At 36.6% G+C, this 27,994-nt stretch overlaps 7 protein-coding genes across 7 annotated transcripts; 4 read left to right on the plus strand and 3 right to left on the minus strand.

Annotated features, from left to right (window-relative positions):
- Nucleotides 1-2,207: 2,207 nt before the first annotated feature.
- On the minus strand, nucleotides 2,208-5,792 carry GCK72_010370 (uncharacterized protein; the record flags this gene model as incomplete). Its single annotated transcript, XM_003111032.1, has 9 exons — nucleotides 2,208-2,336; nucleotides 2,600-2,692; nucleotides 2,793-4,221; nucleotides 4,270-4,514; nucleotides 4,563-4,668; nucleotides 4,717-4,856; nucleotides 4,907-4,967; nucleotides 5,242-5,382; nucleotides 5,689-5,792. 9 exons carry the CDS (start codon nucleotides 5,790-5,792, stop codon nucleotides 2,208-2,210), a joined length of 2,448 nt encoding a protein of 815 aa, XP_003111080.1.
- A 650-nt stretch (nucleotides 5,793-6,442) lies between these two features.
- On the plus strand, nucleotides 6,443-9,538 carry GCK72_010371 (uncharacterized protein; the record flags this gene model as incomplete). The annotated part of the gene is made up of 12 exons (XM_003110720.2): nucleotides 6,443-6,600; nucleotides 6,649-6,714; nucleotides 6,758-6,892; nucleotides 6,936-7,135; nucleotides 7,180-7,286; nucleotides 7,333-7,619; nucleotides 7,665-7,732; nucleotides 7,777-8,118; nucleotides 8,163-8,389; nucleotides 8,909-9,054; nucleotides 9,125-9,176; nucleotides 9,224-9,538. The coding sequence occupies 12 exons, from the start codon at nucleotides 6,443-6,445 to the stop codon at nucleotides 9,536-9,538; spliced, it is 2,103 nt and encodes a 700-aa protein (XP_003110768.2).
- Nucleotides 9,539-9,606: 68 nt separating this feature from the next.
- On the minus strand, nucleotides 9,607-10,860 carry GCK72_010372 (uncharacterized protein; the record flags this gene model as incomplete). The annotated part of the gene is made up of 5 exons (XM_053727827.1): nucleotides 9,607-9,669; nucleotides 9,722-9,882; nucleotides 9,937-10,138; nucleotides 10,314-10,673; nucleotides 10,726-10,860. The coding sequence occupies 5 exons, from the start codon at nucleotides 10,858-10,860 to the stop codon at nucleotides 9,607-9,609; spliced, it is 921 nt and encodes a 306-aa protein (XP_053587404.1).
- A 102-nt stretch (nucleotides 10,861-10,962) lies between these two features.
- GCK72_010373 (uncharacterized protein) lies at nucleotides 10,963-13,725 on the plus strand (the record flags this gene model as incomplete). Its single annotated transcript, XM_003110683.2, has 8 exons — nucleotides 10,963-10,996; nucleotides 11,495-11,667; nucleotides 11,712-11,821; nucleotides 11,867-12,083; nucleotides 12,131-12,316; nucleotides 12,361-13,165; nucleotides 13,213-13,490; nucleotides 13,540-13,725. 8 exons carry the CDS (start codon nucleotides 10,963-10,965, stop codon nucleotides 13,723-13,725), a joined length of 1,989 nt encoding a protein of 662 aa, XP_003110731.2.
- Nucleotides 13,726-14,360: 635 nt separating this feature from the next.
- Nucleotides 14,361-19,622, plus strand: GCK72_010374 (uncharacterized protein; the record flags this gene model as incomplete). The annotated part of the gene is made up of 15 exons (XM_003110844.2): nucleotides 14,361-14,481; nucleotides 14,531-14,650; nucleotides 14,695-14,841; nucleotides 14,884-15,234; nucleotides 15,278-16,042; nucleotides 16,089-16,369; nucleotides 16,747-16,957; nucleotides 17,008-17,231; nucleotides 17,287-17,606; nucleotides 17,675-17,884; nucleotides 17,988-18,055; nucleotides 18,101-18,871; nucleotides 18,946-19,038; nucleotides 19,087-19,203; nucleotides 19,573-19,622. 15 exons carry the CDS (start codon nucleotides 14,361-14,363, stop codon nucleotides 19,620-19,622), a joined length of 3,849 nt encoding a protein of 1,282 aa, XP_003110892.2.
- Nucleotides 19,623-24,523: 4,901 nt separating this feature from the next.
- GCK72_010375 (uncharacterized protein) lies at nucleotides 24,524-25,893 on the plus strand (the record flags this gene model as incomplete). The annotated part of the gene is made up of 5 exons (XM_003110980.2): nucleotides 24,524-24,601; nucleotides 24,715-24,958; nucleotides 25,161-25,271; nucleotides 25,505-25,719; nucleotides 25,765-25,893. The coding sequence occupies 5 exons, from the start codon at nucleotides 24,524-24,526 to the stop codon at nucleotides 25,891-25,893; spliced, it is 777 nt and encodes a 258-aa protein (XP_003111028.2).
- Nucleotides 25,894-26,388: 495 nt separating this feature from the next.
- GCK72_010376 (uncharacterized protein) lies at nucleotides 26,389-27,986 on the minus strand (the record flags this gene model as incomplete). The annotated part of the gene is made up of 6 exons (XM_053727828.1): nucleotides 26,389-26,587; nucleotides 26,663-26,753; nucleotides 26,989-27,344; nucleotides 27,388-27,620; nucleotides 27,668-27,780; nucleotides 27,824-27,986. The coding sequence occupies 6 exons, from the start codon at nucleotides 27,984-27,986 to the stop codon at nucleotides 26,389-26,391; spliced, it is 1,155 nt and encodes a 384-aa protein (XP_053587405.1).
- Between the last annotated feature and the right edge of the window lie 8 nt (nucleotides 27,987-27,994).

Raw genomic sequence — 27,994 nt, forward strand, 5'->3', positions numbered from 1 at the left:
TCTGAAGAAACCTGAACGAAAAGAAAACTTTTTGGAGAATGTGGAAACCAATAAAAAGTTTTCCAATTACCCGTCACCACCATCCACCATTCCCTTCTTCCAACTCACTCCTCTCACCATTTCATTCCCCACATTTCGAGAAAAAAACGAAAATAAAATCGAAAATCCTGATAGGAAAAGGGAAATTCGTGGATTGCGAATAAAAGAAGAAGGAAAGTGAAGAATTGGACGAAAGGAAAAACGAATAGAAAGTGACACTAAACAACACGACGAAGATTTCTCTTCTTCTTCATCTCTCTTTTCGCACTGTCCCGGATAACGATCGACGACCAGGAACCATGCAAAAACCGAAAAACATCCAAAAAGTGGAATTATTTCGGTTTCAAGTTGTTTTCCTTTTTATCAGATCACCATTTATTCAAAGTTAACTAACTTTGTCCTAAAGTTATTTTGACGTTTCCAACTATATCTTGGTTCGTTTCTTAGTTTGTTGGCTACAAATGTTGCTTTTTAATTATGACAAACTGCGACATCAAAAGCACTTTTGATATCGTTGTCAGACGTCTCCAGTCTAATATTTAAAACAGTTTCTAGCATTTCTGCCAGTACTAAATATATGCTTTTCTAAAAACTATTATTGGCATGCTACTCTGCCTCTTCCTCTTTTTTACTATTGATGTTATTCCTATATTCGGAACCCTCTTTTCTTCAAATTGTTCGAACTACTGTATCTATTTTATTAGTCGCATCTTCTTATCAATAGTTCTGCTTGACTTTCCAGCAGTTTTCACTGAATTTGTTTCTTCTCTTTCAGCTTTTTCCATTTTAGATTTCAGTCAAATTATCCGAAGTCCTTCAAAACAATAGATAAAGTTACTGACTGATTCGAAAGAAATGAGATTCGAAAATAAATAATAATTTCAAACGTTTAAAAAAACATACTTCATCTTACTTCTGTTTTCAACTACAGTAGTTGCACTAATGTAGTTGAAAATTGAACGTCTCGAACTTCAGTAATCTAGTCTTAGGTTCAAAGTTCATGGTTCCTAAATGTTGATAGGAGGAAAAATAGATTAGACGATAAAAGGCGATGAATAAAAATGTAAAAATCTCCAGAACTAAAACAGAATGAAATCTAACAAGCTTCCAACAGGAGACCCATTCATTCACTTACCTGTTAACGTCAGATTTCTCAAATAGCAGCATATTCAGAGGTACCGCAAAACTTAAAAATGCTTTAAAGTTTCTAAGTTTTTATCCGACTAAATGCCGTGTTTTGTGCTGGATTTTTAGAAGTACAGTGCAAGATAAGATAGCCTTAAATCAGCACAACGAAACAAAAAGTCTAAAAACTGAAACTCGATTTCTTTAACTACAAAGCATTGAAGTTTTTGAGTTTCAGTTTTCTTCCAAGTATCGATTCAAACGTGGCAAGAGAAAAAGGGAATGATAAAATGAAATAGAAATTCAAGAAATGAGTATGTTTGAAACAACCAAAAAAGTCAGTACTCGAGAGAGGGCAGTCATCATTCAGCTCTCTTACTCTCCCTCTTTTTCTATGTTTCTCCCCGGTTCGACCGCCTGTCGTTTGACCGAAAAGTGCTGAGAGCGGAAAGCAAAATGATAAAAGGTAGTGTTAGAAGAAGAGACGCAGATGAACACGAAGCAGCAGAGGAGCGGACTGTACACGCCACTCGCCTCTTTTTCTCTTTAATATATCTGTGCGTTGCTGTATGTGGCTGGTTGCGACTTGAAAAATCGTTGTCAAGCATGACATGTGGATTGGTGCTCACCTCGTGAGCACCTATTGAAAAAATGGCCCTGAAAAACGAAGATAGTAAAAAATCTAGTGACTATTTCATCAAGGAACCATGAACACAGAGGAGCACACACACAATATATTACATATACAAATTGGTAATGGGGAATATTGGGACGAAGACCGGGTGAAAATATGGAGATGTGGAAAATTGATGGGTAATGATGGCGGAGTTGGAATACGCTGACAAACAGTTATAAAGTGGGTGAGAATAAACGAAGATTGTACACCTTCCTGGAGAGTTGAACTTCTGATAAATAATAATCAATAAACATAAAATGAAACTCGGTTATGGGTTAATTAGAAAAAATGACGAAGATAGAGGCGTAAAACATATGAAGTCTTGAATGGAAAATTGGACTGAAACTTTCGGGAAATAATGAACATTTCATGCCAAGTATTGGTATTCATCATTCTGATCAGTCCTTTGAATGTACATTTTCTCAATCAAATCTTCGATACTCTTCTTGATGAATGCGACATCCGGTGTAAATCGACTCTTGGTTTGATCCATAATCTGGAAATTAAAGGAGGTGAGAACTCAAAAAAAAATGTTGGCTCAAAATTTGGTAAGTGATTGCTCTGTGGGACCCGAACACATGACCGAACGCGCATGGGTACAAAACCGCAACCGGCTGAGCTACACGGCCGAGAACGCAGCCGCCCACTCGGGGCTGTGATAAATGTGGATGCTTCTCAATCACAATTTCGATCACAATTTTTTTGCGTTCTCACCTCCTTTAAGGCAAATAAAATCGGTACATTGAAAAAAAAAGTTACCTCTGAAACGAGAGCATTATGTTTCAATACTTTTCGTGTCTTCATGATTCTCACAATGGCACACTCCATGTAGTATTTGCGGTCTTGCGTTACCTGGAACTAATAAAAACAGTTGTGAGTCGAAACAGAGTTCAAGAATATCAGTTATATATCAAGTTGAGATATGAAGGTAATGTAAATCAATTCAACTTACTGTGTTTGCAACTGCTTCCTGTTCTTTTTCGACAACTTTGTTCACTTGAGGAGCTTGAAGTCTGAACTTCATTCGTTTTGAAGTCAGTGAAAGATTTAGCTTCAACGGAGAATCGATTGTAAGAGTTGGCTCATCGCATATGAGAATTGACACATCGATAATTGTGCGAATCGTTTTGAGAAGGTATTCTCCGCTCACTCCGATCTCTTCTCCAATCTCTCTTACGACAACGGTATCGCGTCTTTCAAAGCATAGAAGAGCAGCTATTTGATACGCATACATTTGGGCCACATACTGTTTGTCGAGATATGTCAAACGGACGTCTCCTTGTGACATGTTGTACAACCATGTTAACTTACGACCGTTATGTTTTCCGGTGTAGAATGTCTCAAATTCCTGGATGACCGGTTGGAAAATCATCGGTAAGTGGAAGTTTGCGACATCTTGAGCCGTCTGATTAGTTGTTGCGTTGGTGGACAACTGAGGAGCGTTAAGTGGCCAGCTTCCAGCTTGAAGAATGAGAGCCTGAGTTGGAACAAACTTGGTTCCTGGCCGAGAAGGCTTTATTTCAGATATATACTTGTCGAAGTTGGAAGAAAGTTCTTGACTCAACCCGATATCAGTGAACATTCGAGAGAGCTTACTAGTGAACTCGTATCCACATGCTTGTTTCAGTTTATTAATCATCAGCTCTTCGGCATCCATTGAAATAGAAGTGCTAGCGATAAGACGATTAGCGAGCATTTTTGAATAGAACTTTTGGAAAATATCCTTATCCTCAATATAACGGAAGATCACAATAGCACTTCCAAGTTTCGTTTCCAGATCGGCATCTGACAATCCTTTCGTTGTCTTTTTCAACAAACTGTCCGTGTAACGAGCAAGTCTCTCACTTGCTTTTGGAACAGATTGACCGAATTCTTTAGAATTGACAACGCCTTGAAGAGCTTTGTCAAGACCGCTTGAGAATTCACCATCATCCATGAATACAACTGTTTTCATATCATTGAATTTGTTGTAAACTCTCAGCACATTTTCAACAAATTGTTGAGGAACATTATCTCCAGAAAGTCTTGATACAGCTTCCAGTCCCTTCGCTTTGACGTACTCCTCGAACTCTTTGACCATAACCGATAGACCAGCTTGAATAGGCTTCAGAAGACGGTACATGTTCCGGAGATCCTTGTTCTCTTCGTTGGTAATCAAGTCGTGACATACTGAATGCAGTTTTTCCTTGTGAGCCTTGATCATCACCCTTTGGCAAAGAGAGATAACCTTCTCTACAGATGATTCATGTAGATATTTCTTTGCGCGAATCTCTTCCTGTTCCAACATTATGATAACTTGTTCCATGTATGCACTACAACTGAGTTCGGCAAGCATTTTTTGTGCTAGTGAAGAGTAATAGATTTCTGTATCATTCAGCATTCTAAAAAATGCTTTAAGAATGGTAGATGGACAGAAAAATATAACTTACGGTTTTTCGAAATTTTCCTGATAAAAAGCAGTCATCGATTCGCGAGATTTGTATCTTGTACCTTCTGGTGGTGCATCAAACGCAGTTTCTTCCATCTTGACAAGACTGTTGATTACACCGGAAACAACATTTGCAACTTGTGGGTAGTTTCCTTTCCTATCACTGTCAATAGCGGCAAGAAGGAGCTTAACAAGTGCTGGTAAAATTTCTTTCACGAGGTCTTCTTTCCAGATTTCAAGTGCCAGCTGCAGAATAAATTAATTTTCGAAACTCTCATAGGAAAAATTACTCACACATCCGATTTCTTTAACATCCGGAATTTGGAGAAAAGCAGCGTATTGTGCAAAATTGTCAAGATCTGTGCACCGTTTTTGTCTAACGAACTGCTTGTTTAGGTATCTGGAAAGAAAATTATTCAAATTTAAATAGAAAATTTATATGTATTACCCGAAAAGAAGATGGATATAGATCGCTCCTTGGTGGAAGATGTTCCACATTTTGTTATACTCTTGGATTAACAAATCAGGATCAACCTCACGAATTTCAGCTCGTTTCTGTTGGACATGCTCTTTAATACAAGCTTTCACCTATAATTTACAGAAATTGAAAATTGAGTAGTTGAAATATTGATTCTCACCTCTTGATACAGTCTTTCGCTCAATGGTGTGGGAATTGATACACAGATATCATAGACGTCACTAGAAAAATGTTTTTACCGGAAAAAAAATTATGTGCAAAACTTAAATTTTACTTCCTGGTTCGAAAATTTATTTCTACATACTTACTTTCAAAAAGTCCAAAAACTCAGCAAAAAAAATTTCTACTGACAAAAAAAAATTTTCATAGTATAACTTTCAGAAAAAAATAACGGAGGTCCGGAACAGGTTGATGACAAATGTCGACAAATAGAACTTTAATCTAGTTTATGAAATGCTTTCAAAAAGTTTTTCTGAAAGAAAAGAAACTAATAACCTGAACTTGTGATGCCACTGAACGTTTGAAATTGGTACCAAATTGATAATATCGATGATAGTTGGCCTGAGCTGCACCCAAACTTGATCGAAATCCACAACTTTAGGTTTCAGAGAGTACATGACTGAGTATGTCGATCGCCTGATAAAATTAATAAAGATTAGGATAATGCTGACAATTCACGAAAATCGATAAAATACTTCAGGTCTTCGAAACGTATTCTGAAACCAATAAAAACGAAGAGGTCACGAGTAATTGAAAAGATAGTGATGAATTCTGAATGTTCTCTTGAGAAGTAACTTGATTAGATAAAAATTCGAAATCACATGACACTGGAGATTTTCGTCGATAAACAGAAAGCGCAAACATTATAGGATTTTTTAATTTAGTAGTTGAAAGTATTACTATCAAACAATATGCCGCCGGCAATTACCTCAGAAAACTCACCCCTTTTTATAATTAGGCTCCAGTAAGCCAAAATCGACTGAGCGTGCGGCCTTCCGACGACCAAGTGTCGTGCGGTTTGATGCACGCTGTGTATTCGACGCCATTTCGCTACGGAGTGAACCTCAGACCGGTTTGAGACGATGGAATAGAGAAGGTCGGCGATGAATTCGTATGAAGATTGAAGAACAAGGCTGGCTAAAATAATTATATAAAAACGAAAAAGCGAAGATCGAAAAAGATATAAAGAAACTTGAGAAACACAGCATTTCAAACAAATAAATTCCATAACAAAATATGAGCTGTATACTATTAAATAGTTCTTATGAAAAAAACTTTGCGAGAACAGCACTGCCAATTAAAAGTATATTCAGAGAAAAAATCTTCATAATTCAAACGATAATCTGCCAAGTTATGTAGATAGGAAGTGGTTTGATTCCTCGGACGATTTCAAATCTGAAATTGCCATCGGTGCTTGTGAAAAATATTCTACTTGTAAAAATAATCCTTTTCATATCAATACCGATCACTATACAATTCAATTATTCATCTCAGTAACCCAAGTATATTCCTTTACTAGACTCGGCGTGCGGGGTTTGGTTACCATGGAAACAATTCGCTGAGACAGCTCACGACATTAACCACATTGAAGGCTGCCGTTTTAAGTCGTTCAATTTTGTGTTTGAATTTGTACTCAGAATACAATTTGCCATCATCTTCTTTGCACTGACTTCGAAAGAGTCATACACTCTTAAATATGACACTCAAGGTAACACCGTGTAATCTCTCTCCTTCTGATTTTTCTCTAAATCCTAAACCCGCTCAGCTTCAATATCGAAAAGGCGAGGAAGAGCACGGAACAGGCCCAATAATACATCGATGGAGACCTCATGGACATACATTGGCTGTTGCTTGGTTTGAATGTAGTTATATAGAATGCATGTAGTAAAGATGTCTTTTCAGCGCGAATAATAGTGTAATCTATTACGATAAGAAAGGAAACGTGATTGACGCATTGAATCCAACTGGGTAAGTGATGTCATTGAAGAGCATTATAGACTGTGTATCTCAGAAAAATTGTGGATATTGCTTGGGATAAAGAAGGGGATGTACTCGCAATTGCAGTGGCAAACACAGGAACAATTTATCTGTGGGATGTGAATTCTCGGAATACAGATACTGTCGAAAGTTGTGCCACTTCTTCGAAGTGGGTTGAATCACTGAGTAAAAATCTCCATACGTTTTTCTAGAGAGCTTCCAACTTGCCTTGCGTGGTCTCCAACAAGCCCTACATTAGTAATTGGGAATAATGCAGGAAACATTGTTGTTTATAATCATAGAACTTCTCGAAGAATCGCTGTGATGGGGAAACATCAACGAAGCGTGACCCAAATTACAGTCACCCCGGAAGATCTGATAATATCATGTAGCGACGACAACACAATTTCAGGTAAGCATTCCTTTCAACTTTGGTCGTTCATAAGAAGTTTTTAGTGACGAATTTGGAAGGAACTACTGTAAGCACCACAACCACAAATGGAGAGCCGACTAAAATGGATTACGGTTCGGTAAACCGAAAAGGTGGAAACGGATTAACGATGGTAACTACTGATTCCAAATTAGAAGATAAGTAAAAAGATTTTATAGGTGAGCGCGGTTCTTGGAAAGAAAATTTTGATGCTGGCACCTCTGAATGCTCTAGATGACCCAGTCAACCTTCAATTTCAAGAAAAGTATGGAATTATACATTCATATAAATGGTTTAACGACGGCTACATTCTGATGGGGTTCGACTGCGGATATATTATCTCAATATCAGCACATCGAGTTGAAATTGGTTCAGAGATCGTTAGTTTTCTAGAGTATCGTGGATATCTTGCATCACTCGCAGTCAGTACATCATTCAACAAGTTGCTCACAATTGGAGATAATATGTAACATAATCAGATTGATAAATATAATAGAGAACAATTATTTAGGGTGAAAGTTCGAGATTTGGATGATCTGACAACTGTAACAATGCTAACGGAAATTGAAACGGAGAAAAGTAAGCATTCGATCATAAGGTCATGGAATGAAAAATATATTCAGATCTCAGCGAAATTGAAGTCACTGAAGACGGACAACTAGTTGCCGTATCTTCGCAGTCTGGAGTTTTATCAGTGTTTGTCACTAAAATGCCAATTCTGGCTGCTTCTTACAACAACTCAATTTGCTATCTCACTAATCTGACACAAGTAACAGTTGTAGCAGAAGTTGAAAAGAAAGGATCGTCAACACTGGAACTTGGAATTGAACCAACAATTATGGGTTTGGGACCTTCGAACTTAGCAGTGGCTAACAACAACACAGTGTTTTTCTATGACTATCACACTCCGGCTCAAATGCAAGCTGCCCAGCAGCTCCAGTCGGCGCAATCCGCTGCAGAGAAACGTAAATTTCAAGGACAGGGTACTAAAAGTGAAAAAAAATTACAGCATCGGTTGTGAATGCAGAGCCGATAAATCGAGTCGAATACTTGTCGACTGTTGCAAACATTCAATTGAATTATATGTATGCAGCAGTTAACTTTGGAGGAAAACTTCGCTTGCATCGTATTCGGAATTCGGAAGACAACGTGTCTGTCGAATTTCCGGAGACGAACAGAAATGCAACGCTTTATGCTTATGCTTTGACAGAAAACTTTTTGATTTTTACAACGAGTGTAAGTCGAAAAATCGTTAACATGGAAAAATGCAAATAAAAAGTACATTTTTTTTAAATTCTGTGAGAGAGAGTGAAAAAGGGAGAGAGGAAAAGAAAAATAGCTACTGTGGCGCGTGCAAAAAACCAAAAACTTTGGTGTGTGAGTGTGCGCCAAATTAGACGACGAATGGGGATGAGCTAATTTTACAGCGCTTCGAAACGAATGTGAAAAAATTGGGTAAAAAATGAAAAAAAAATCTAGAATTTTTATTACAAACTTGTTCACGGAACAAAATCGACTGCCCTATTCAAAAGAGTACCTTAGTGAAAGTAACTCCGAATGTCTCTGGATATAAACAGTTAGCAACAATAAGTCTTCTTCTTTTTATTTATTCTATAGAGTTCTGGAAAACGAATAATTAGTTGAGTCCTTCGTCGAGCAATATGCATCGAAACATCTGTAATAAATAAAAAGGACAGTCATTTCAAGATTCCAATACATCGTTTGAGACATTTTGAGTTAACAAATGCCTTTCAGAGCAACTACATTGTCTACTTTTCTTTGTCTGAATGGGCGGTTGTAAGTGAATATCGACATGTTGTTCCAGTTCGTTTTGTCTTTCCACACCCGACGAATGTGGTTTGCTGCTGCTTCGATGACAGATTGGAAGCTTTCATTTACACGTGAGCACTCTAGATTCTTTTTTCCAAAAACATCGAATATCTTCGCCCATTCACAAAACGTATTTTGCAGAGCTGTTGATGATGAAGTCTTTAAACTTCCTTCAGTTGGATCAAGTGCTCACGTAAGTATTCTTACAGACACACTCCATGAATCAAGGAATTATTTCAGTACAAAGGTGCTTTATGGGAAACATTCACAATAGATAAAAACACATTTGCTGTGTTTGATACTCAGAATATCTACGTCTTCCTATTGAGTAAACAGCATATCCAAGGAGATTCGGTGATTTATGTCAGTGCAACACGTCTTCCGCATGCATATGTTCCCTTGTCATTGAACAAAGGAATTGTGACTTGTCTGATGAGTAATGGAAAACTTTCTTCCGTTCTTCTGGATTCTCATAAAACAGAATCAGTGATTACTGATAAATCAGAGACTGTAATTGATGAGCTTCTCACAAGATCTTTATTGATGCACAGGTAAGAAAACAAATTAGCGAGGAAAATCGGCGAAAATGGGTACATTTGGAAATGAATTGTGATATTTAGAAGTTACCAGCTATCCAAACTGTCAAATGGATCATTGAATTGTCCGTTTGCTCCAGTTGTTGGTCTCTGAAATGTATTAAATGAATAGTTTAAAAACAAATAAAAAACAAAAAAGTACCGTTGGTGCGGGAGCAGAAGTGTTTTGTGTTGGGGGTACAACTAATTCTTGAGTTGTCATTACAGTATTCCTAGTTGGTGTTTGTTGGGTTACTGTAGGTGTTGGTGGAGTCGCGTAGGTTGGATCTCTTGGTGGTGGAATATCACTCATCCGAATTGAGTCTGGAACGGTAACTAAAGACAAAAAGCTTGAAATAAATCTTTGCATCTTCTCACTTCTAGAATTATTATCGTATCCATAAAGAGCCGCATTCATAGTCGATTCCTTCATTCTATGTTTGACCATCGTTCTGTATCCCATATAAGCAAGAATCGCAATCAGAGCAATTCCTTCAATAATTGCAACTGCAACAGCTCCTCCGTTTGAATTTCCCTCTTTTTTTGTACTGTCGTCGTATTGAATATGGATGTAGGTTATCTATAATAAACAAATTCAAGATTCAATACTTTTTTGTTCTAACAATATTGTAACTTTCTCAAAATATTTCAGATTTTCACTTTTTGCAAACCGGAAGAAGCATATCTAAAATAGTTTGGCGCGAATTTCTTGGTAAATTGCTAGAAACAAAATAACCTAATTTTTAATAACTTACTGTTAGAATGGTTTGATTCGAAATAGGAACGGGAATAGGAACATCAGCTTCACTGAATTTGGGCTTTAATGCCGTCGCAGGGGCTTCTACTTTGTTCAGAGTTACATTTCGAACTAGTACTGTATTTGCCTTTGAACTCTTGTCAGGCACGAAAATTCCCATATATTGATAGTTTGCTGAATTCGTCATGTTTTGACTTGGTTCATAGTTTTTGACAGTCACACTGCTTTCTAGGTTGAATGTTATATTCTTTCCATTTGGAATACTTTCAGTTTCATTGTAAGTCAATGTCACGTATGAGCTATTTGTGTTTGCATCTTCTTCGAATTGACACAAAGGTTTGAAAGCAAGTTCATTGATCTGAAATAAGCTTTAGAGTAGGTCAAACGTTGAAGAATGAGTCTACACTTACTGTTAAATTAGATGAAGTACAATTAATATCCCCAACATCGTTACGAATTTCGATTGAAGTTATGAGAAAACTATCAAAACACCAGAAAACAGGAAGAAGAAAAAGGGCAAACACAAGTGTTTGATATCGAATCATTCTGAAAATTAGGTTATATTTTAACTTCATGGTTTCAGATGGTCCACAGCATGGAAAATATGTATACATTCGAATGATGGAGCTCATTGGAATCAGTTTGCAATGGCTGCACTTCTAGATTCTGATGTTACAATGGGTAAGTTCTTAATTTGTTGAAAATTGAAAAATCATTTCAATTGAGAACTATTTCCAAACAATTTCCAAGCAATCAATATCAATAACAAACTAGACACACTCAAATTATTAAGATTATCAATAATTATAATTCAGTTCAAAATTTCGTAATAAAATTTACAAAGAATCTATTGGTTTTTTTGCTGAAATCTATCAATATGATTATGATTGATTCAACTAAATTACTACTATTATTGTTATTATTAAAATAGAAGCTTCAAAATTAAAACAGCAGAATATAAAAACATGAAATGATGTGTTCATTTCCTCTCTACTAAAGAGTTTCTAAATGCTCAAAACGAATTGTGCATCGTGTACAAAAATGAAAATTGATAAGAAAATGAATTGATTGGTGAAGTTGATAGAGTGTTATGACTCATATGTTTAATACTAACATGTGAGAAATGAGAGTTCAGCTGGAAACGAAACATAAATTATTGGAAAAACAATTCATTTTCAGCAATTCGAATTTTCCGTGAGATTGAAGATGCAGCAATGGTTGCAGCCCTCGAGCAGATTGAAACAATCGAAGAGAAGAACTTACTTCATGCTCAAATATACACAATTCTGAGTAGATATGATGATGCAGAACAATTGTATTTAGACTCATCCAGACCTATTGAAGCATTGAATGTTAGTTTGAAACATTATATTCTGAAATGTATCATATTATTCAGATGCGTCGTGATCTTTTGGAATGGCCGAAAGCACTGGTTCTTGCTGAAACAATGGATCCAAAAGAGATTCCATTCTTGTCGAAAGAATATGCACAAGAACTGGAATTAACGTAGGCTTCAATCTCGGGACCTTTTTTTCAACGACTAAATTTTAGTGGTGATCATGCGAATGCTCTGGCGAATTATGAGAAAGGAGTTGTTGAGAATGAGAATAATACACCAGAACTACAAGAACACAATGAAATTTGTCAATCTGGAATTGCTCGAATGGCAATAAAAACTGGAGATTTGAGAAGAGGGGTTCAACTGGCCAAACAATTAGAAGGACGAGTTGTCAAAAGAGATTGTGCAATCATTTTAGAGCAAATGAAAGTGAGTTTATTTGGGAAATTGGTTGGATAAAAGTTATGTTATTTCAGCAATTCACTGAAGCTGCTCAGTTATATGAAGTTGGTCTTTTCTATGATCGTGCTGCTGCAGTATGTCTGAAAGCCAACGCTTGGGCGAAAGTTGGTGAACTTTTGGAAAAAGTAAAAAGCCCAAAAATTCATATTCAATATGGAAAGATAATGGAAAAGGAGAAGAAATATAAAATTGCAGTTCAGGTAAGTTCACTTCATGGATATGCACTTCGATTCCACGATTTCAGTGTTACGAGAAAGGACGAGACTATGATAACCAAGTCCGACTACTACTTGACCCATTGAATGAACCTGATGAAGCCGTTCGTGTTGTTCGAGAGAGTCGAAGTATTGAAGGAGCCAAATTAGTGGCCAAATTCTTTGTGAAACTGGGTGATCATAACTCGGCAATCCAGTTTCTTGTGATGTCTCAATGTGTTCAAGAAGCATTTGAACTGGCTGAAAAGAACAATGCATTGAAAGAATATGCAAATGCAATAGAGAAACACGGAAACATCAGTCAGTCATTGGAACTTGCTGAGTACTATAACCGTCTGAATGATATGTACATGGCTGCAAAGTTCTTCACTCAGGCAGGACAATATTCAACTGCAATGTCGCTTTTGTTCAAGAACGGAGACGATGAAGATTGTGTTGCATTGGCAGTTGATTGTGGAATTAAATCAAAAGACAAAGCATTGACCAATAAATTGATAAAGTTTCTATTGGGAGAAGACGGAAATCCAAAAGATCCTTCACAGTTGTTTCGATTGTATGTTGGATTGGGAAGAACGAGAGATGCTGCGAACACAGCAGTGGTGGTTGCAGAGATACATCAAGCAAAGGGTTCTTATCGAGTTGCAAGAGATCTTTTATTCCAAATGCATCAACAATTAAGAGCACAAATGATGAGAATTCCACTTGATATGAATAAGAGTTTGATGGCTATCCATTCATATATTATTGTCAAATCTCTCATAAATCGAAAAGAGATTTTGCTGGCGGCGAGACTGTTAATCAGAACTTGTGGAGAAGTTCAGAGGTTTCCAACTCGTAAGTTCTCATTTGTGTTCTCTACTACTTATTATTTGCTTTTTCAGATGTTGTCTCCATTTTAACAAGTGCTGTAGTCATTTGCACTCAAGCTAATCTGAAAAAGTCTGCACATAAATTCGCATCTCAATTGATGAGTCAAGAATATCGTCCAAAAATTCACGAGAAATACAAAAAGAAGATTGAAGATATCGTCAGAAAAGGAGGAAATCAAAACGATGTTCCAGAAAACAACACTCCATGTCCAATTTGTGATTTTCCGATGCCTGACTATGCTATGAGTTGTGATAATTGCAATAATCTTGTTCCGTATTGCATTCTTACAGTCAGTTTATTCTTTTAAATTGATCAGACTCAAACTGAATATTTTATAGGGACGACACATTGTGACTGATGACTTCTCGAGATGTCCACACTGTGAACTGCCTGGATTTTATTCGGAATTTCGAAAACTTTCGAGTATAAATGAGAACTGTTATATGTGTGGAGGAGATTTGAAAGGAGCAATTCCGGAAGATGCGAAGGCGTATTTGGATAAAATGGAGAACGATTATAAATGATTTTACTATTATTTTGAACTTCCACTACGTTGAAGTTTCTATTATAAACCATTTAATCGTAAATAGGAATTCTTTTGAATACTTAACACCTACAGTAACCAACGAAAGGTAGACTTTTTTATTAGTTTTCAGGAGAAGTTAGATCTCACTGACATTCCAACCTGACAATAATATAGAATTCGCTCGAATTCTACACATTTTTTGGCATTTCTGTTCTATTTACCGCGTAATCATTGGCCTAATTGATGAGTGTTTTACACATCCATATATCGTTTCGTAGCTTCTGACCTCTTGTTTTGTCAACAATCAAAGTGCTAGAGGACACACGACATGAGACGCTTTCTCACATTACCATCTATATCTCTCCCTTCTTTAGCCTCTGCTCTACCTCCTCTTTCCGCCAAAAACTTGAAGTGGTCACTATATTTATTTACTTCACTCTTATTTCTTATTCTCTTTCTACTCCACACTAGGACTCACTGACCATTCTTACCACCTCTTTTTTCTATCTTCTCACTTGCTATTCCTATCGAAAAAACACAAGAGAATCGGATTTCAATTTCCAAAATTCAATTCAAATGAATCTCACTATTCTCTCAAATACTGCAAAAGTCTAGTCTATAATAGTATTGAGAATGATATACAGTCTGAATCGAATTACTTGTTTTTTAATAATCTGCATCCAAGTGTCACTTACATTTGGCACGATTCCATTATCAGAAGGCCTTCATCAAATTTATGCAAGGAATGCCGCAGGTTTGATTTAATTCAGAACTTATCCAAAATACTCATGCTTACTTTACAGACGTCAAAAAGCTTGGAGATAACTGTACTAGAAACACTGAATGTGTGTCTGGAGCTGTCTGTCTTGGCACGTGTCGATGTAGGAATACACATGTATCAGTTGAAGAGCAATGCTGGAAAAGTGAGAAAATACTTTAAATGTTTCAATCCCGAAGTCTTTTTCAGAAGTGGAACCTGGAAATGTTGGATGCACATTCGATGAGCAATGTGAAGGTGTCTGGCCGATGACAACTTGTCAAAGTGGTCAATGTGCGTGTGCAGAAGAAGAAACACTTATAGAAACTCCCGAAGGAAATGTTTGTGTTGTTCCAGGTAACTGAAATAATCACTTCCAGATCTCATTATTTTTCACAGGAAACTGTCCAACGAACAACGTGAACGGCGCACTTTATGATCGAGCAACTCATCGAGTGTCCACTTGTCTAACTTTCACTTCAAAAAAAGAAAAAAACACTCAGTTTATCGGGTGTGATGAATATCCAGAAGTATATGATTGTATTGCTGGAACATGTTGTCCGACACGTGGAATGACGTGTATCCAACCATTGAGTACTGGAGAAACGAAGAATTCTTCGACAAATGAGGATGAACGATGGTGGTATAACAGTGCATCTGGACAATGTCTCCCATTCAAATATTCTGGAAATGGAGGCAATTCAAATAACTTTTTGACTAAAACGCAATGTGAATCTTATTGTGGTGGAAGTGAGTTTAAGAGACAATAATTTTGAATTATCAATGATTTTAGGATGTATTCGTGGCGATCCGTTACCGTTGGAGGACTCAATTCCCCCCTCAAATGACAATTATTTCTGTAAAATTCATGAATCAGATCGTCAATTGTGCTGTCCAACCCCATCATTTGTTTGTAGCAGTTTAGGAGGAGTAAACGTGGATAAAAATACAATGAGACCCTTTTCAAATGGATCTCCGAGAAGAGGAGCCGAAGTACTTCAACGATGGTATTGGGACACAAATGAGTTAGCATGCAAGACTTTCAAATATTATGGACAAGGTGGAAATTTCAATAACTTTGGAGAAAAACAAGAATGTGTTGATTTCTGCACTGCTGGCCTTTGTCCTCACGGGTCTCCGTTGAATGATCCAAGTGATAATATTCAACGATGTCAAGGACAAGAACAATGTCCAGAGACTCACGAGTGTAAGAATACAATATGTTGTCCGAGACCAGCTGCCACGTGTCTTCAAACTTTAAAGACTCGAGAAAAGTGTGAGCCGGGAGAGACAACAACGAAATGGACATACTCGACAGAACACAATATGTGTAAATCTGTAATTGCAAGCCGGTGTTTGATTGGAGATAACCAATTCGAATCGATAGAAGAATGCCAAACAGTCTGTTCGAGTGTTCAAGCTCAACCAAAGTGTCCGATTGGAAGGGCTTATAAAGGATCAGATCAAGTTGTTGTCAGATGTTCTTCTTTGAAAAGATGTCCGTCTAATTATGAATGTATTTATACAGGAACAGTACATGCTTGTTGCCCTTCGAGAGGTTTTGATTCATTCAGTTACAGTACTTTCACTTTAATTCATTTCAGAAAACATATGTAATCAAGGACTTCAAGTAGGAACAACCTGTGGAATGTCAACTTTACAAAGATGGTATTATGATCCATCACATAACAGATGTAATCAATTTGAATATCAAGGATGTAATGGAAATGATAACAATTTTGTGACTCGATTGGATTGTATTGAAACTTGTCATCGATTTGATTGTCCTGATGGTGGAGAAGCATTGGTTGATTCGAGTAATGGAAGAGTTATTGCATGTGAAAGGAATGACGATTGTCCAAGTACTCATATGTGTACAAGACAGGTACATATTTCATTTTTACCGCAGAAAACACATCTGTTCTGTTTTGTTTCGTAAGAAGATACAAATTTGCGAGTGTTAGAGTGTCCAGTTGGTCCGGGGCATTTTTTGAAACTATAAAACTTGATCAATTTTGTTAGATGTTCGGAGGCTACTACAGACCTTGACATCAGGCAGAACAAAAAACTTTTAGTTTTGTCCTACAAATCCAAAAACACATGAGATGTGGGATGATCTCTGACACTGTGAATCGGTCTCGTACCACTAAAACGCAATTATATCACAACAGAATACTGTTTTGTAAATGTGAATCATCTGAAGTTTCAAGAAATAAACTTACGAGATTCCTTCCTATTTCATCAAATCAGCTTTTATTTCAGCTCTATTCGAATCGTACATCATGTTGTCCATCCCGTAAATGGATCTGTTCCCATGATGCAAATGAAGGAGTTGCCTGTGGAACGCCTTCCAAGAGATTTTATTTCGATGCCAACACGGAAACATGCCTTCAATTCACCTATCTCGGATGTGCTGGAAATGCAAATAGTTTCTCGAATCGTGTGGCTTGCTATCAGTTCTGTCAGAGTGCTTGTAAGTTTATTGTCAAAAAACAAGAAACATGTTCTAATACATAATTCCAGCTTGTTCTTCATCGGAAGTAGTGTATCAACCATCAAATCTTGATGAACCATTCGATTGCTCTCTCAAAACATGTCCAAGACATTTCTCATGTGTCAGAAATGTGTGGGATGAAACGAAAAACGTGTGTTGTGGTAGCCCGAATTTCGGAGTTTGCTCATCAACTCAGCACCCAATGCTTCTTTTCAGTACTCAACAACCAATGTCATGCACCCCGAATAGTCAGGTTTAGTTTAATTAAATCTCTTCATTCCGTCTTCATTTATTCCCAATATATTCAGAATTCGTGTCCATTGAGCTTTCAATGTACGTACAGTTCCATCCGAATGTTGTACTTCTGTTGTCGTGACATCGAAAAAATTGACAAATGTCTTCAAGGTTCTCGTCCAGAAATATGGCAAAGTACTGCAGAACCAAGAGCTTGTTCACGTGATTCCCAATGCCCTTCAACAACTTCTTGTTTTGCTCCAACTCCATTTTCATCAGGTCTTTGTTGTGCTAGAATTGATGAAATCTGTCCGGCAACGTTTATTTATGACGAACAAAAATCATCAGATGGACAATGTTCCCCATTAGAAAAGAATACTTGTGGAAGAGATGGGTGAGGAGACATCTGGATATCTGGATATCTGAAGAGACACTATAAGAGTCTCAATTGGAATATTTCAGACAATCAGTATGCTTATATTCTGACGTCAAGAATCGTTTCGTCTGTTGTCGTCGAGAAGCTCGTCAGATTCAAGCACTCGCAAAGTGTCCTCCTGGTTCGATAATGGAGCTCACAAAAACATATTGTGATCCAGAGAATCCCTGTCCGAAAACTCATTTTTGTATGAAGAAATCAACAGATCGGAAAGGAATTTGCTGCCGGCATCCTAGGTATTTCCGTTTCTTTGAACGTGAAAACAGGTGTTTTATGTTGAAAATGAGAACAAAATACGCATTAATGTTATGAGGAAATCTGAAATTTATTAGTTTTCAGCTTGAAACGGGTGATGCCAATGAAAACAAGAAAAGCTGGAGCAGCGTCAAGAAAACAAACTTCAAGATGTAAGTGATTATATAGGGGAAACTTCGATAATATCGAAATTAAAGATCGTTGTCCAAAAGGAGAGAAAATATTGAAAATAGACGGAGAAGCGAAGAATTGTGAAGTTGACGCTGACTGCCCAGAATTCTATAAATGCACATCACAAGGAGCTTCATCAACATATCAATCAATTTGCTGTGGTCTCGATATAAATGAAATTTGTCCGACAAGAGTATATCCGGCAATTCGAGTTCAGAAGTGTTCAATGTGTGCAATCGGATATGAATGTCATAAGAATTACTGTTGTCCACAGAAAGAAGTTGCCTGCTCCCAACCAATCCCTGAATTAAATAATGACAAAGATTTAGATGAATCAATAATTCGATATTATTATGATTCAGAAACGAATACATGCCATTCGTTTAATTATCTCAGGGGTACTGGACAATCGTCAACTGCTCAAAATCACTTCTCTGATCATTCTTCTTGTATCGATATGTGTGTTCAGAGTCAAATTAGCGAAGAAGATCTTCAGTGTCCACACCCATATGTAAATCCTTTGGATCATCCACAAATGTGCATCACAAGTCTCAAATCTTGCTCTGATTCGGAGACTTGTTTGAAGACAACGACGGGAAAAAACTATGTGTGTTGCCAACATCCGCCGTCATTTCAAATGTTAATGAATAATTTATGTGGAGCCAGTTATCAGCCGACACTAAATAAATCTGGAAATCCGATTCGATGCTCATCGAGCAGTCGTTGCGCGAGTAGAATATGTCGTCAGAGTCCAGTGTTGAGATACAGTATTTGTTGTCAAAGAAGAATCCCAAAAAGTTAGTTTCAAAGAAAATCTAATTTTTTGTTTCATTCAAACTAATCCACTTCCTTTTTCAATCTATTCTTTCAGCACGCCTACTAATCCGTCCGTTATCCGAAGGTCAGATTAGGAAGCCAATATGTAGATCGGAAGTTGAATCAACTATGGGTTCATGCCTACCAAGTACGTCGATTCCTCGTCTATTTTCAGAATTAATTCAATTTTTTGCAGAATTATTCCCAGGTGAAACTGAATGTGAGGTGGATAGCCAGTGTGTTTCATCTTCAACTTGTAACGAAAGACGTTGTACTTGTCCAGAGGGAACAGTTCAATTTAGGAGGATGTGTGGTAAGATATTAGTAGGAATTATGAAAAAAAGAGGTCACTGTGGCTGATTTCTTGGATCTTGGAATATTTGATCAAATCACAAATAGTTGTCATCTGAAATTTGAATTCTGTAACAGAGGTTTTCATGAATTCTGAAAGTGGCAGATAATAAAGAGAAGATATCTGTTAATCCCATCCATGAGACATCAAGCTCATTCCCAATAACTATATATTTCTGACTATTCAATACATTCTCCCCCAAATTCTAGATATATCTCCCTCTTATTTTATTTTGAGCATCACAGTAATCCGCCGATAATCTCTTTCTCTGTCAGAATAGAAGTAACAAAAGAAATTATTGAATCTAATCACTTCCTTTCTCCTTTTCAGCGTCAGTATGTCCAATATTCTACAAAAACCAAAATGGAATTTGCGTATGAGCGAAACAAGAATATGTCTTGTTTCCCGCGCATGGATTAGTCTCCGCCCATCCTTTTTTCTCTCCTCAACGTCATCGAAAACTTTTTGCATTTTGTTTGAAGAAGAAGCAGAAGAAGAAGAAAAGTAGAGAAGATTATCTGATTTCTATTTTCACTTCATTTCAATTTGATTTATTTTTACTCACGCACTTCTTTCACACCAATTCGTGTTACGGGTTTCCGCACGGACTCATCATCTTTCTTGTTTTTTTTAACTATAAACTCTTCATGTTCTCTTTTTTGTATGTTTTTAAACATTTATTCTCATTTAGAAATGACATATTTTAAATGAATCCGTTTTCAGGTTAACCTAAATTTCTCTAAAAGTACATTATGAATAGACTCGTGGCTTGGTAAATCCGAATTTGAGAATATAAAAATATTACTAGAATCAATCAAGCAGTCTCAACATAGTTGGATTCGATAAAATTTACCTCATTCAATCAACTATTGATGGTGGTTTCTAATCCAAATCAATACATCTATTTTGAACTGTGGATACCAAAAAATACTGAAGAAACGTTTTGAAAAATATTAATTCTAGTAATATTACCAGGTAGAGTATAGATAAGATGTCAGATTACTAGTTTCAATTCAGAATTCTTCTGAAATCAATCATTAAAAAAATAATTGATCGAAGGAAATCATCTTCAGTATCAAAATATCTTTGCCACCTGCCAATAAATGTTGTTGAGAAACAAAAAAACCAACACGCGAGAGGGAAATAGATAGGGATTGGTTTACAAAACAACTCTTGATCACAAAAACATTGTTGCACACAAATCAATTCCTCAAAAATATTGAAGAATCTGACTGATTTATCTCTTTGTCCCCATTTCCAAACTTGAATTTATTTTTTTGTTTTGTTTCATTGTTTCATCATTTCGTGGAAATCCACAGAATTCTCTTCATTGGATTCAAAGTTTGAGAAGAAAGGCAAAATTAAAGAAGAAAGGAGACATGTTACTCAGAATTCTTTCCGTCCAATGAGGCACAACGAATTCAATCAAGTACGTTCATTTGTTTGTTTTTCTTCTTTCTCTCTATCTGTGGCTCCTTTCTTTTTTCTTGTTTCTCGTAAAACTTTCCAACCAACGTGATCTCTTCTTGTTTTGTTTTTCAGCCATCCTTGAGATTCTCTCGTCATCTTCCCTTTTACACTTTTCGTTTTCTAGTGTTTTCTGTCCTTTGTCAGAAAGAAAAAGTTCATGAGAATGGTACTTGTCTAGATCAGAATCAGTTGAAAAATATTCAAAGTCGCAGCCTCCGTTGGTACATGAATTGTAGGTTCTTCCTAGAAACGTCTCTTCTTTTGAATCGTCCTAAAAGATTCTTGTTGCCTACTCAAAGCTTCTAAACTAGTGTAAGTTTTATTTCGTCATTTCAAATCTTTCCTGAATGTTTTTTTCTGAGTTCCCTAGAAAATTTACTAGAATAACATCAACTCTCGAGACACTGAACTTTCAGAATTCAAACAGCATAACGTGATTTTTCTCGTAGTCATCCCCGCTTGAAATAGAAAAATGGTAACAAACTCAGTGAAGTGAAACCCACGCAAACTTCTATATTCAACTATTTCGGTGTAATACTAATAAAAATTCCTCTGTGAAAAATAACCTCTTCTGCTGTATTTACTTTCGAAGATATTGGAAAACTTCGAGTTGTTTTTCGAAAAACTTTTTAGTCTGCGAAAAGAGAACTTCTCAGTTTTCTGCAAATGAGTAGCTCCAATTTATGTATGTTCCCACTGAATTGATCTCTCGGAAACTATCGTTCTTGTGCTTTTCAAGTGGTCATTTCTCTTCTGTACATCAACCAAAAATCATCCAATTTCCTCCCTTTTTCCTCCGGGGCGTCCAATAAGATTGCGGAAAATTGACAGATGGACGGAAAAAAGATTGACATGTTTTCGACACCCACAAAGATGTTCCTTTTCCTTCAAAAATTGAAGCGTATCCAATTCGTCTAGACTCATAAACTGGGGGTTTTTAGCTCATTTCCGCATCATAAAATTACTCTGTTCCTGTGAAAAACGGTGACGTCCGAGACGTGAGTATTCTAGAATTACTTTTTACTGAAGAAGAAGAAGAACTCAAAACAAAGAACAATTTCATTACTACTCTGACATCACCATCATGTTGTTTCTTTATAGTTTCACCTTATTTTCGTCGTTACGCTTCTCCAGATTCTTCTTTTGATTCTGAATAACCTGACGACGTCACACGAAACATCGAGAATAGTACGTTTTCCGCTTTGAGCATCACAAGAAAATCACGATGGGTTCCTATTAGAAAACTCATCGAATCGTTAACTTTCTTTCTGCTTCACCGACGAATATTTCATCACTTCGTCTCATTTACGACTTCATTAAAAGGCATCACCTGTTCATCGTCTTTTCACATTTTACTCAGATTTCAGAAGTTTTCGTTTATTTTCAGCTGTTTCCAGAAGACACAAAGTATCAAAAATAAAAATTCATTTCCTTTTCGTTTCATTGGGTTCCCGAAAATACAAAAAATCCCGTTGCCTTTGCATGATTCTAGCCTATTGAAAGTTTGAAAAATCAAAAATACATCTTCATCGATTCCTGGGAGTGACCACTTCCTAGAAATTTCAGTTAAATTGTCAAAGGTTTTTTGAACTCGGAAAATCCCACGGTCTCCATTTTGATTTTTAGTCCGATTGTAGATGATCTATTTCAAAGAGAACTAGTATTCTTACAAGGACTTGACACATCTTTTCTTGATTTCTGAGCATGCTCATGATTTTGATTTAGTTTTTAGAAGTTTCATTTAGTGTGATCAGTATTTGGCCGCTCTTCGAGAGCTTAACCAAAAATTTATAGTTTTCAGTTCCGTTCGAATACATGTTTCATCAAAAAACAGACGTATTGGACAAGTGCAAAGTTTGGGGATATGAATTTCTTGTGAAAATTGAAAAGCTTGCAAAAAGTTCCCTGGATATTTCTATTTCAGTAGTTACTTCCAAACGGAAATCAGACGAAGTTCCCTTGGTATCAGCCAAAACTTCCGGTGACGTTCTTCATAGTTTTCAATGATTCAATACACAAAAATCCACATGGATTACTGTAGATTCGATCAAAAATGCTTGCATTATTCTGACTGATTTCAATTTCCTACTTTTTCAATCTCTTGTTCAGTTATCTGAACACCTGACAATGTCAGAAAAACAAGTATTGAATTACCATTGTTCCGCCCATAAACCGCCTCATTTCTTTTCTGTTTTACTCATCCTGGCCAACCAATTTGTCCTCGTGTTCTCGCTGAAAAAATTGTGTTTGTTGTTCCTGGATTTCGAAGTTATCCAGAAAACTTCCTTGGTTATTGGTATGTATTTTGGTTTGAAGATACTTCGGTCGAAATGTAGTCTTCGCTTCGAGAAAAGACTGATATGATCTTTCAGATTAACGGAAATATGTGAAAGACCGGTGAATTCGTAATGAAGACTATCATTTTGGTTTTGTTGCTCACTCACTCAGTCTTATACAAGGATATTCGAAAAACATACTTTTCTGTTTTGTTCGAATATTGACAGATTGGAAAAAAAGAAACCAATCTATGTTTTATATGGAATTATTATGAGATCAGGAAGATCAAAAAATGAAGATTTCGGATTAAGAATTTTCAAAAATTCGAAACATCATTCCTTTTCTTCCTCTCAACCTTTCAATTCAAATGACGTGTTTCATGGCGTAGGAGTCGTTGGACCACCCCGATTATCCTTCTTCTTCTTTTCCCCTTTTTCGCTTATCTTACTCATTTCACTTCTGATTTCTTTCCTGCTTATCCTTCTTCTTATACGTCATTCCCTTTTATTCATCTGAATTCTCTGAGAACCAGGGGGTGTTCTCTATAAATTATTCATTGTTTTATTCTAACTTTAGCCTTTCCTCATTGCTTTTTCATTCCCATTTCACTCAATTATTGTCTATTTTTTATTCATTTTTCGAAAAAAAAAACGGGATTTTCAGAAGAAAGAGTGTCTCTTTTGAAATGCCAAATTATTTGGTTTGTATATGACGAGAAATGACATTTTTCTGAGCAGCTGAATTGTATCTTTTTCAAGTTTTCGGCTAAGAATCAGAATTTTGAGACAGTTCAAATCCTGGAAAAGGGTCCCCGACTGATACGAAATCTGCTTTAAAAAATTGAAGATTAGTACTAACTACAAGTTTTGTAATAATATGAAGTGACAGCCGTCTCCTCCTCCGTTTCTGACTATGAGTGGGAATCTAAAAAAAATTTCAGTATAGCTGCAGTCGTACCTGTCTTCATATACGAGTAGTTATTAAAATAACAAACTAAAAAAAGTTATATTTTTTCTCGTATTTGAATATGAGACAGAAGCATTTAATAGGTCGGCAAAATGGCTTTTTCATCATCGCGGTCGTCATTAAATAGGCCTTCAGAAGTATATCTTCTCTCATTTTTTATCGTTTTTTTCAGTTGAACTTGTCTATTCTTTCCTCCATGAAAGTTCATCCGGAAATAAATTCAATTTTGCATTATTTCGCATTTCTATTTATTCCTTCCGGTCTTCTCCCATCCGGCTTGATTGATAAGAAATCGGTTGATATTTTGACCTCGAATATCTCGTTTGCTTGATTTAAAAATTCATGAATCATTTCGAATTTCTTTTAGATTTTTGTCTTCTAAAGTGTGAACATCACATCAGAAGAGTCCTAGACGGATGATCCAAAATAAAATCCTCTTTCTCTGAGAATCTCGTCAAATAAAGTAAGATTGTCTTTAAATTCTTATAAAAAGTATGAACTTGATGTCTCATTCTTTCCGTTCTTTAATTTTCTCTCTTTTTTGAGTCTTACTCATTTGAATTTCAGGATGCCATCACCATTGAACCACCAGTTATTTCGTGTTTTGTCCATCATTCTTTTGGGTTCCCACGTCTTTGCGACAAAGGTATGAAATTATTCTTCTTCTTTTTCAGACGCCTCCACTCCTTTTTCTGGATTGTTGTGGAACTTTGATTTGATCAAAGTCCAAAGTATATTTGAAAAGAGTAAATGTTTCAGGCGGCCGATGTTCCATCGGTATGTGATGCTCTGATTGAGCCAAGTGTCCTCTCAATCGACAAACCACTCGAAAATATAAAAGCGAATCGAGGTGACAGTCTAGTTCTTCGTTGTGCATTCTATGCTTCTCCCCAACCAAATATTGTCTGGTATCATCGTGGAAAACGTCTGGAAAATCATCCAGCAGCTCAATTCGAAACTCTTCTTTCTGCAACTAATCTCGGGCAATCTGTTGTTGAATCAGGTAAGAAATGGATGATGTCACTGCTTTCAAACTTTAAAAATTCCTTTGTTTGTCACTCCAAAAAAGCACTTCTTTTGTCTCCATGAAATAAGAGTAAACATTTTATGTCACATGGAAAAGGTCCTCGTACCAGTGTGTGCATCACAATATAATTAATTTCAGTGTTTTCCGAAACTTTTCGAAGAATAGCTTACTCTTTCAGCTTTTCGTATCGATTGTTTGGATGAACGTACAGCTGGAGAATACTTCTGCGAAGCCACGTCCCCGTGTACTCAACCAGCTGTCACTTCTTCGACTGTATCAATTATTAAAGGTAAACTAATTAAAATTCGATTAACACTTTGCGAAAACTTCAGCTAAATAAAATGATTATAGTTAACACTTTATTCGAACTGACAGGTTACGGTAGAAGCCGTAGATTTGAGTACAGTAACCCGCTCGCTTTCAGAATATTTATTTCGTGAAACAGTGTTGTGAAATCTGAGATGTTTTTTTTTACAAATAAAAAGATGGTTAGAAACTTTATTTGAAAATATCAAATTTCAGCCCCAAAATCGATCACCGGAACATGTAAAGCCCATCGACAATCTGTCCAATCACCTCCATTAATCTCTGTTTTTACACTTTCTCGTATCGAATTACCGGGAGGAGTGACTCAATTGGCATGCAGAACACGTGGAAATCCAGCACCAAAAACGAAATGGTACAAGATTGAAGAGGATGAATCACTGAGTTCAATTGAGGGACAACGGAATTATATGGTAAGAGAATGAGTACCAACACTTATATTATTTATTCTGTTTTAGCACCTTCCAAACGGCGATCTTTTGATAGTTGGTGACGAAGAAACAATCTCTGAATCCTTCCGATGCGTTGCTGAAAATTCCCTTGGATCTGTTCACCAGGACTCGTCAGTTATCTACATGTTGGCTTGAATCTGAATGCTCAAACTACGTAATGTCTTAAATTATCTGTCTGCAAAAAAAGAAAATCATCTCTTCTCTTGTTGTTTTTTTTCCAACTTTTTATCATCTCCTACTTGCACGACACAGTTTTCACACCTGCGCTCTACCGAAACTGAAAGAAAAACTGTGTGGAAAGTGGAGAGGCGCAGAGAATTTTAGAATCTTCAAGTGATTTCGGTAGGGTTCAGTTCTAAAACTGTCTCGCGCTGTTATAATTTAGCTTCGTCCATTTTTAAAAATTAAATATTATCTCTCCTAAACGTTGCATACCATGAAATGTTTCATTATCCGAATAAATAATGCGTTCTGTTTGTAGTCTAAACAACTGAACTATTGAAATATATCAGAATAAATATTTACAGCTAATTGAACATTGAATGGAAATTGATTTACAAGGATCTCGCACAAATATAAAACAGCTATGAAAAAAAGTTAGGAGATGGAATGAATGGAAATATGTAAACTTTAAGAAATTGATGTGTAATCGAAGGCAGTCTCAAATTTCTGTTCGGGTTCTGAAGGCATCACTGGTTCTTGCTCCCAAAGCGATAAGTCGAAATGAGAGTAATCGAGTTGAAGTTCTTGACTGAGCTCCTTCGGTCCAACACCCTTGATATTTTTCATGGTAAGCCAGTCGGAATCTTTCAAATCGGAAGCTGAGCTTCTGAAAAGATGAATAATGTTATGTGAGTCATGTGTGATACATAGCAGACTGAATTCATCTAACTGAAATAATCACCTTTGTTGTGGCTCATAATTGAGACAGTTGGCAATGAATGCGTGCATTTCACCCGAGAATTGACGAGTCAAATGTTCTTGTGGGCGAAGAGCTGAAAAAAGATGACTACGTGTGAAATGAGAATAAAATAGGAGATGAAATAGAAATCTAATGGTGAAAAGCATGACGCGACATGATACTGAGTCACATCTCATGTATGATGAGGTTTAGGAAACAAAATGATAATTTGTTGTGGCCATATTCTAATAGTATGGCATGTGACTGCCGGCTCATAATAAACTATCGCTAAATTAGAGATGCTGTATCATTCGAGAAAAAACACCTACTTATATCAATTCCCATGTTCTCATCATCTTGCAAACTCAATTTGTCAACTGGTCTCGGTACTTGTCCATTCAACTTCCTAAGCAACATTTCCAATGGTTCCAGTTCAGCAAATGGCATCACTCCGTTTATCGCTTCGCAGATCGAGATTCCAAGCATGTATATGTCGGATTTTGCTGTGTAACCGTGCATATTCTGTGCGAGAACTTCGGGAGCGAGGTAGTAAATCTGATTTTGGAGATGAGTGTCATAATCGAAGACACAATCAAGATGATGATTTAATTCTATCATAAATCGGAATCCTGTCAATTTCACATTTCCTTTACTATCAATCAGTATGTGTTTCGGTTTCACGTCTCTAAAAATAACAATTACAAAGAGAATTTCATCCGGTACAGTACCTGTGAATGTATCGTTTCTGATGAAGATATATGAGAGCATCGAGAACTTGTACAGTGATTCCAGCAGTTGCTTTTTCATTAATGCCCCATTTTTTGTACTCACAAACTATATCGAACAGGGATCCGAGATTCATCGCTGGCGTAATCTGATATATAGACTTCTCAAATACAAAGCTTTCCTGGAGCTCAATGATATTTTGGTGGCTCAGCAGCCTCAAATGCGCGGTTTCTCTCTGAAAAAAGGCGACATACTTGAATAATAGTACGTTTGAAAACGAACAGCAATCGCAGTATAATCATCGAATTCATCGATAGAGAATTTTTTGATTGCGACAAACTCCTTGAACCTTCTTTGTTGTCGGCCAAGATATATGTGACCTCCATTGCATGTTCCTGAAATAATCAATTCAGTTTTCTAATTTATGTTTCAATTAACCCATGTATCTGATGCAGTCGAATCCGGAAGCTTTCAAATTGGGAACTCCGGAAGATTCTGTGATCGTTGTGGGTTGAACTTTTGAATCTGTTGTTCGAGAGAATGCGACATTGGGAGCTAATGATGTTGCTGATGTTGTATCAAGAATAGACACATTCGCCATTCTGAAAA

Source organism: Caenorhabditis remanei, chromosome III (assembly GCF_010183535.1).
Source record: "Caenorhabditis remanei strain PX506 chromosome III, whole genome shotgun sequence".
Taxonomy (NCBI): Eukaryota; Metazoa; Nematoda; class Chromadorea; order Rhabditida; family Rhabditidae; genus Caenorhabditis; species Caenorhabditis remanei.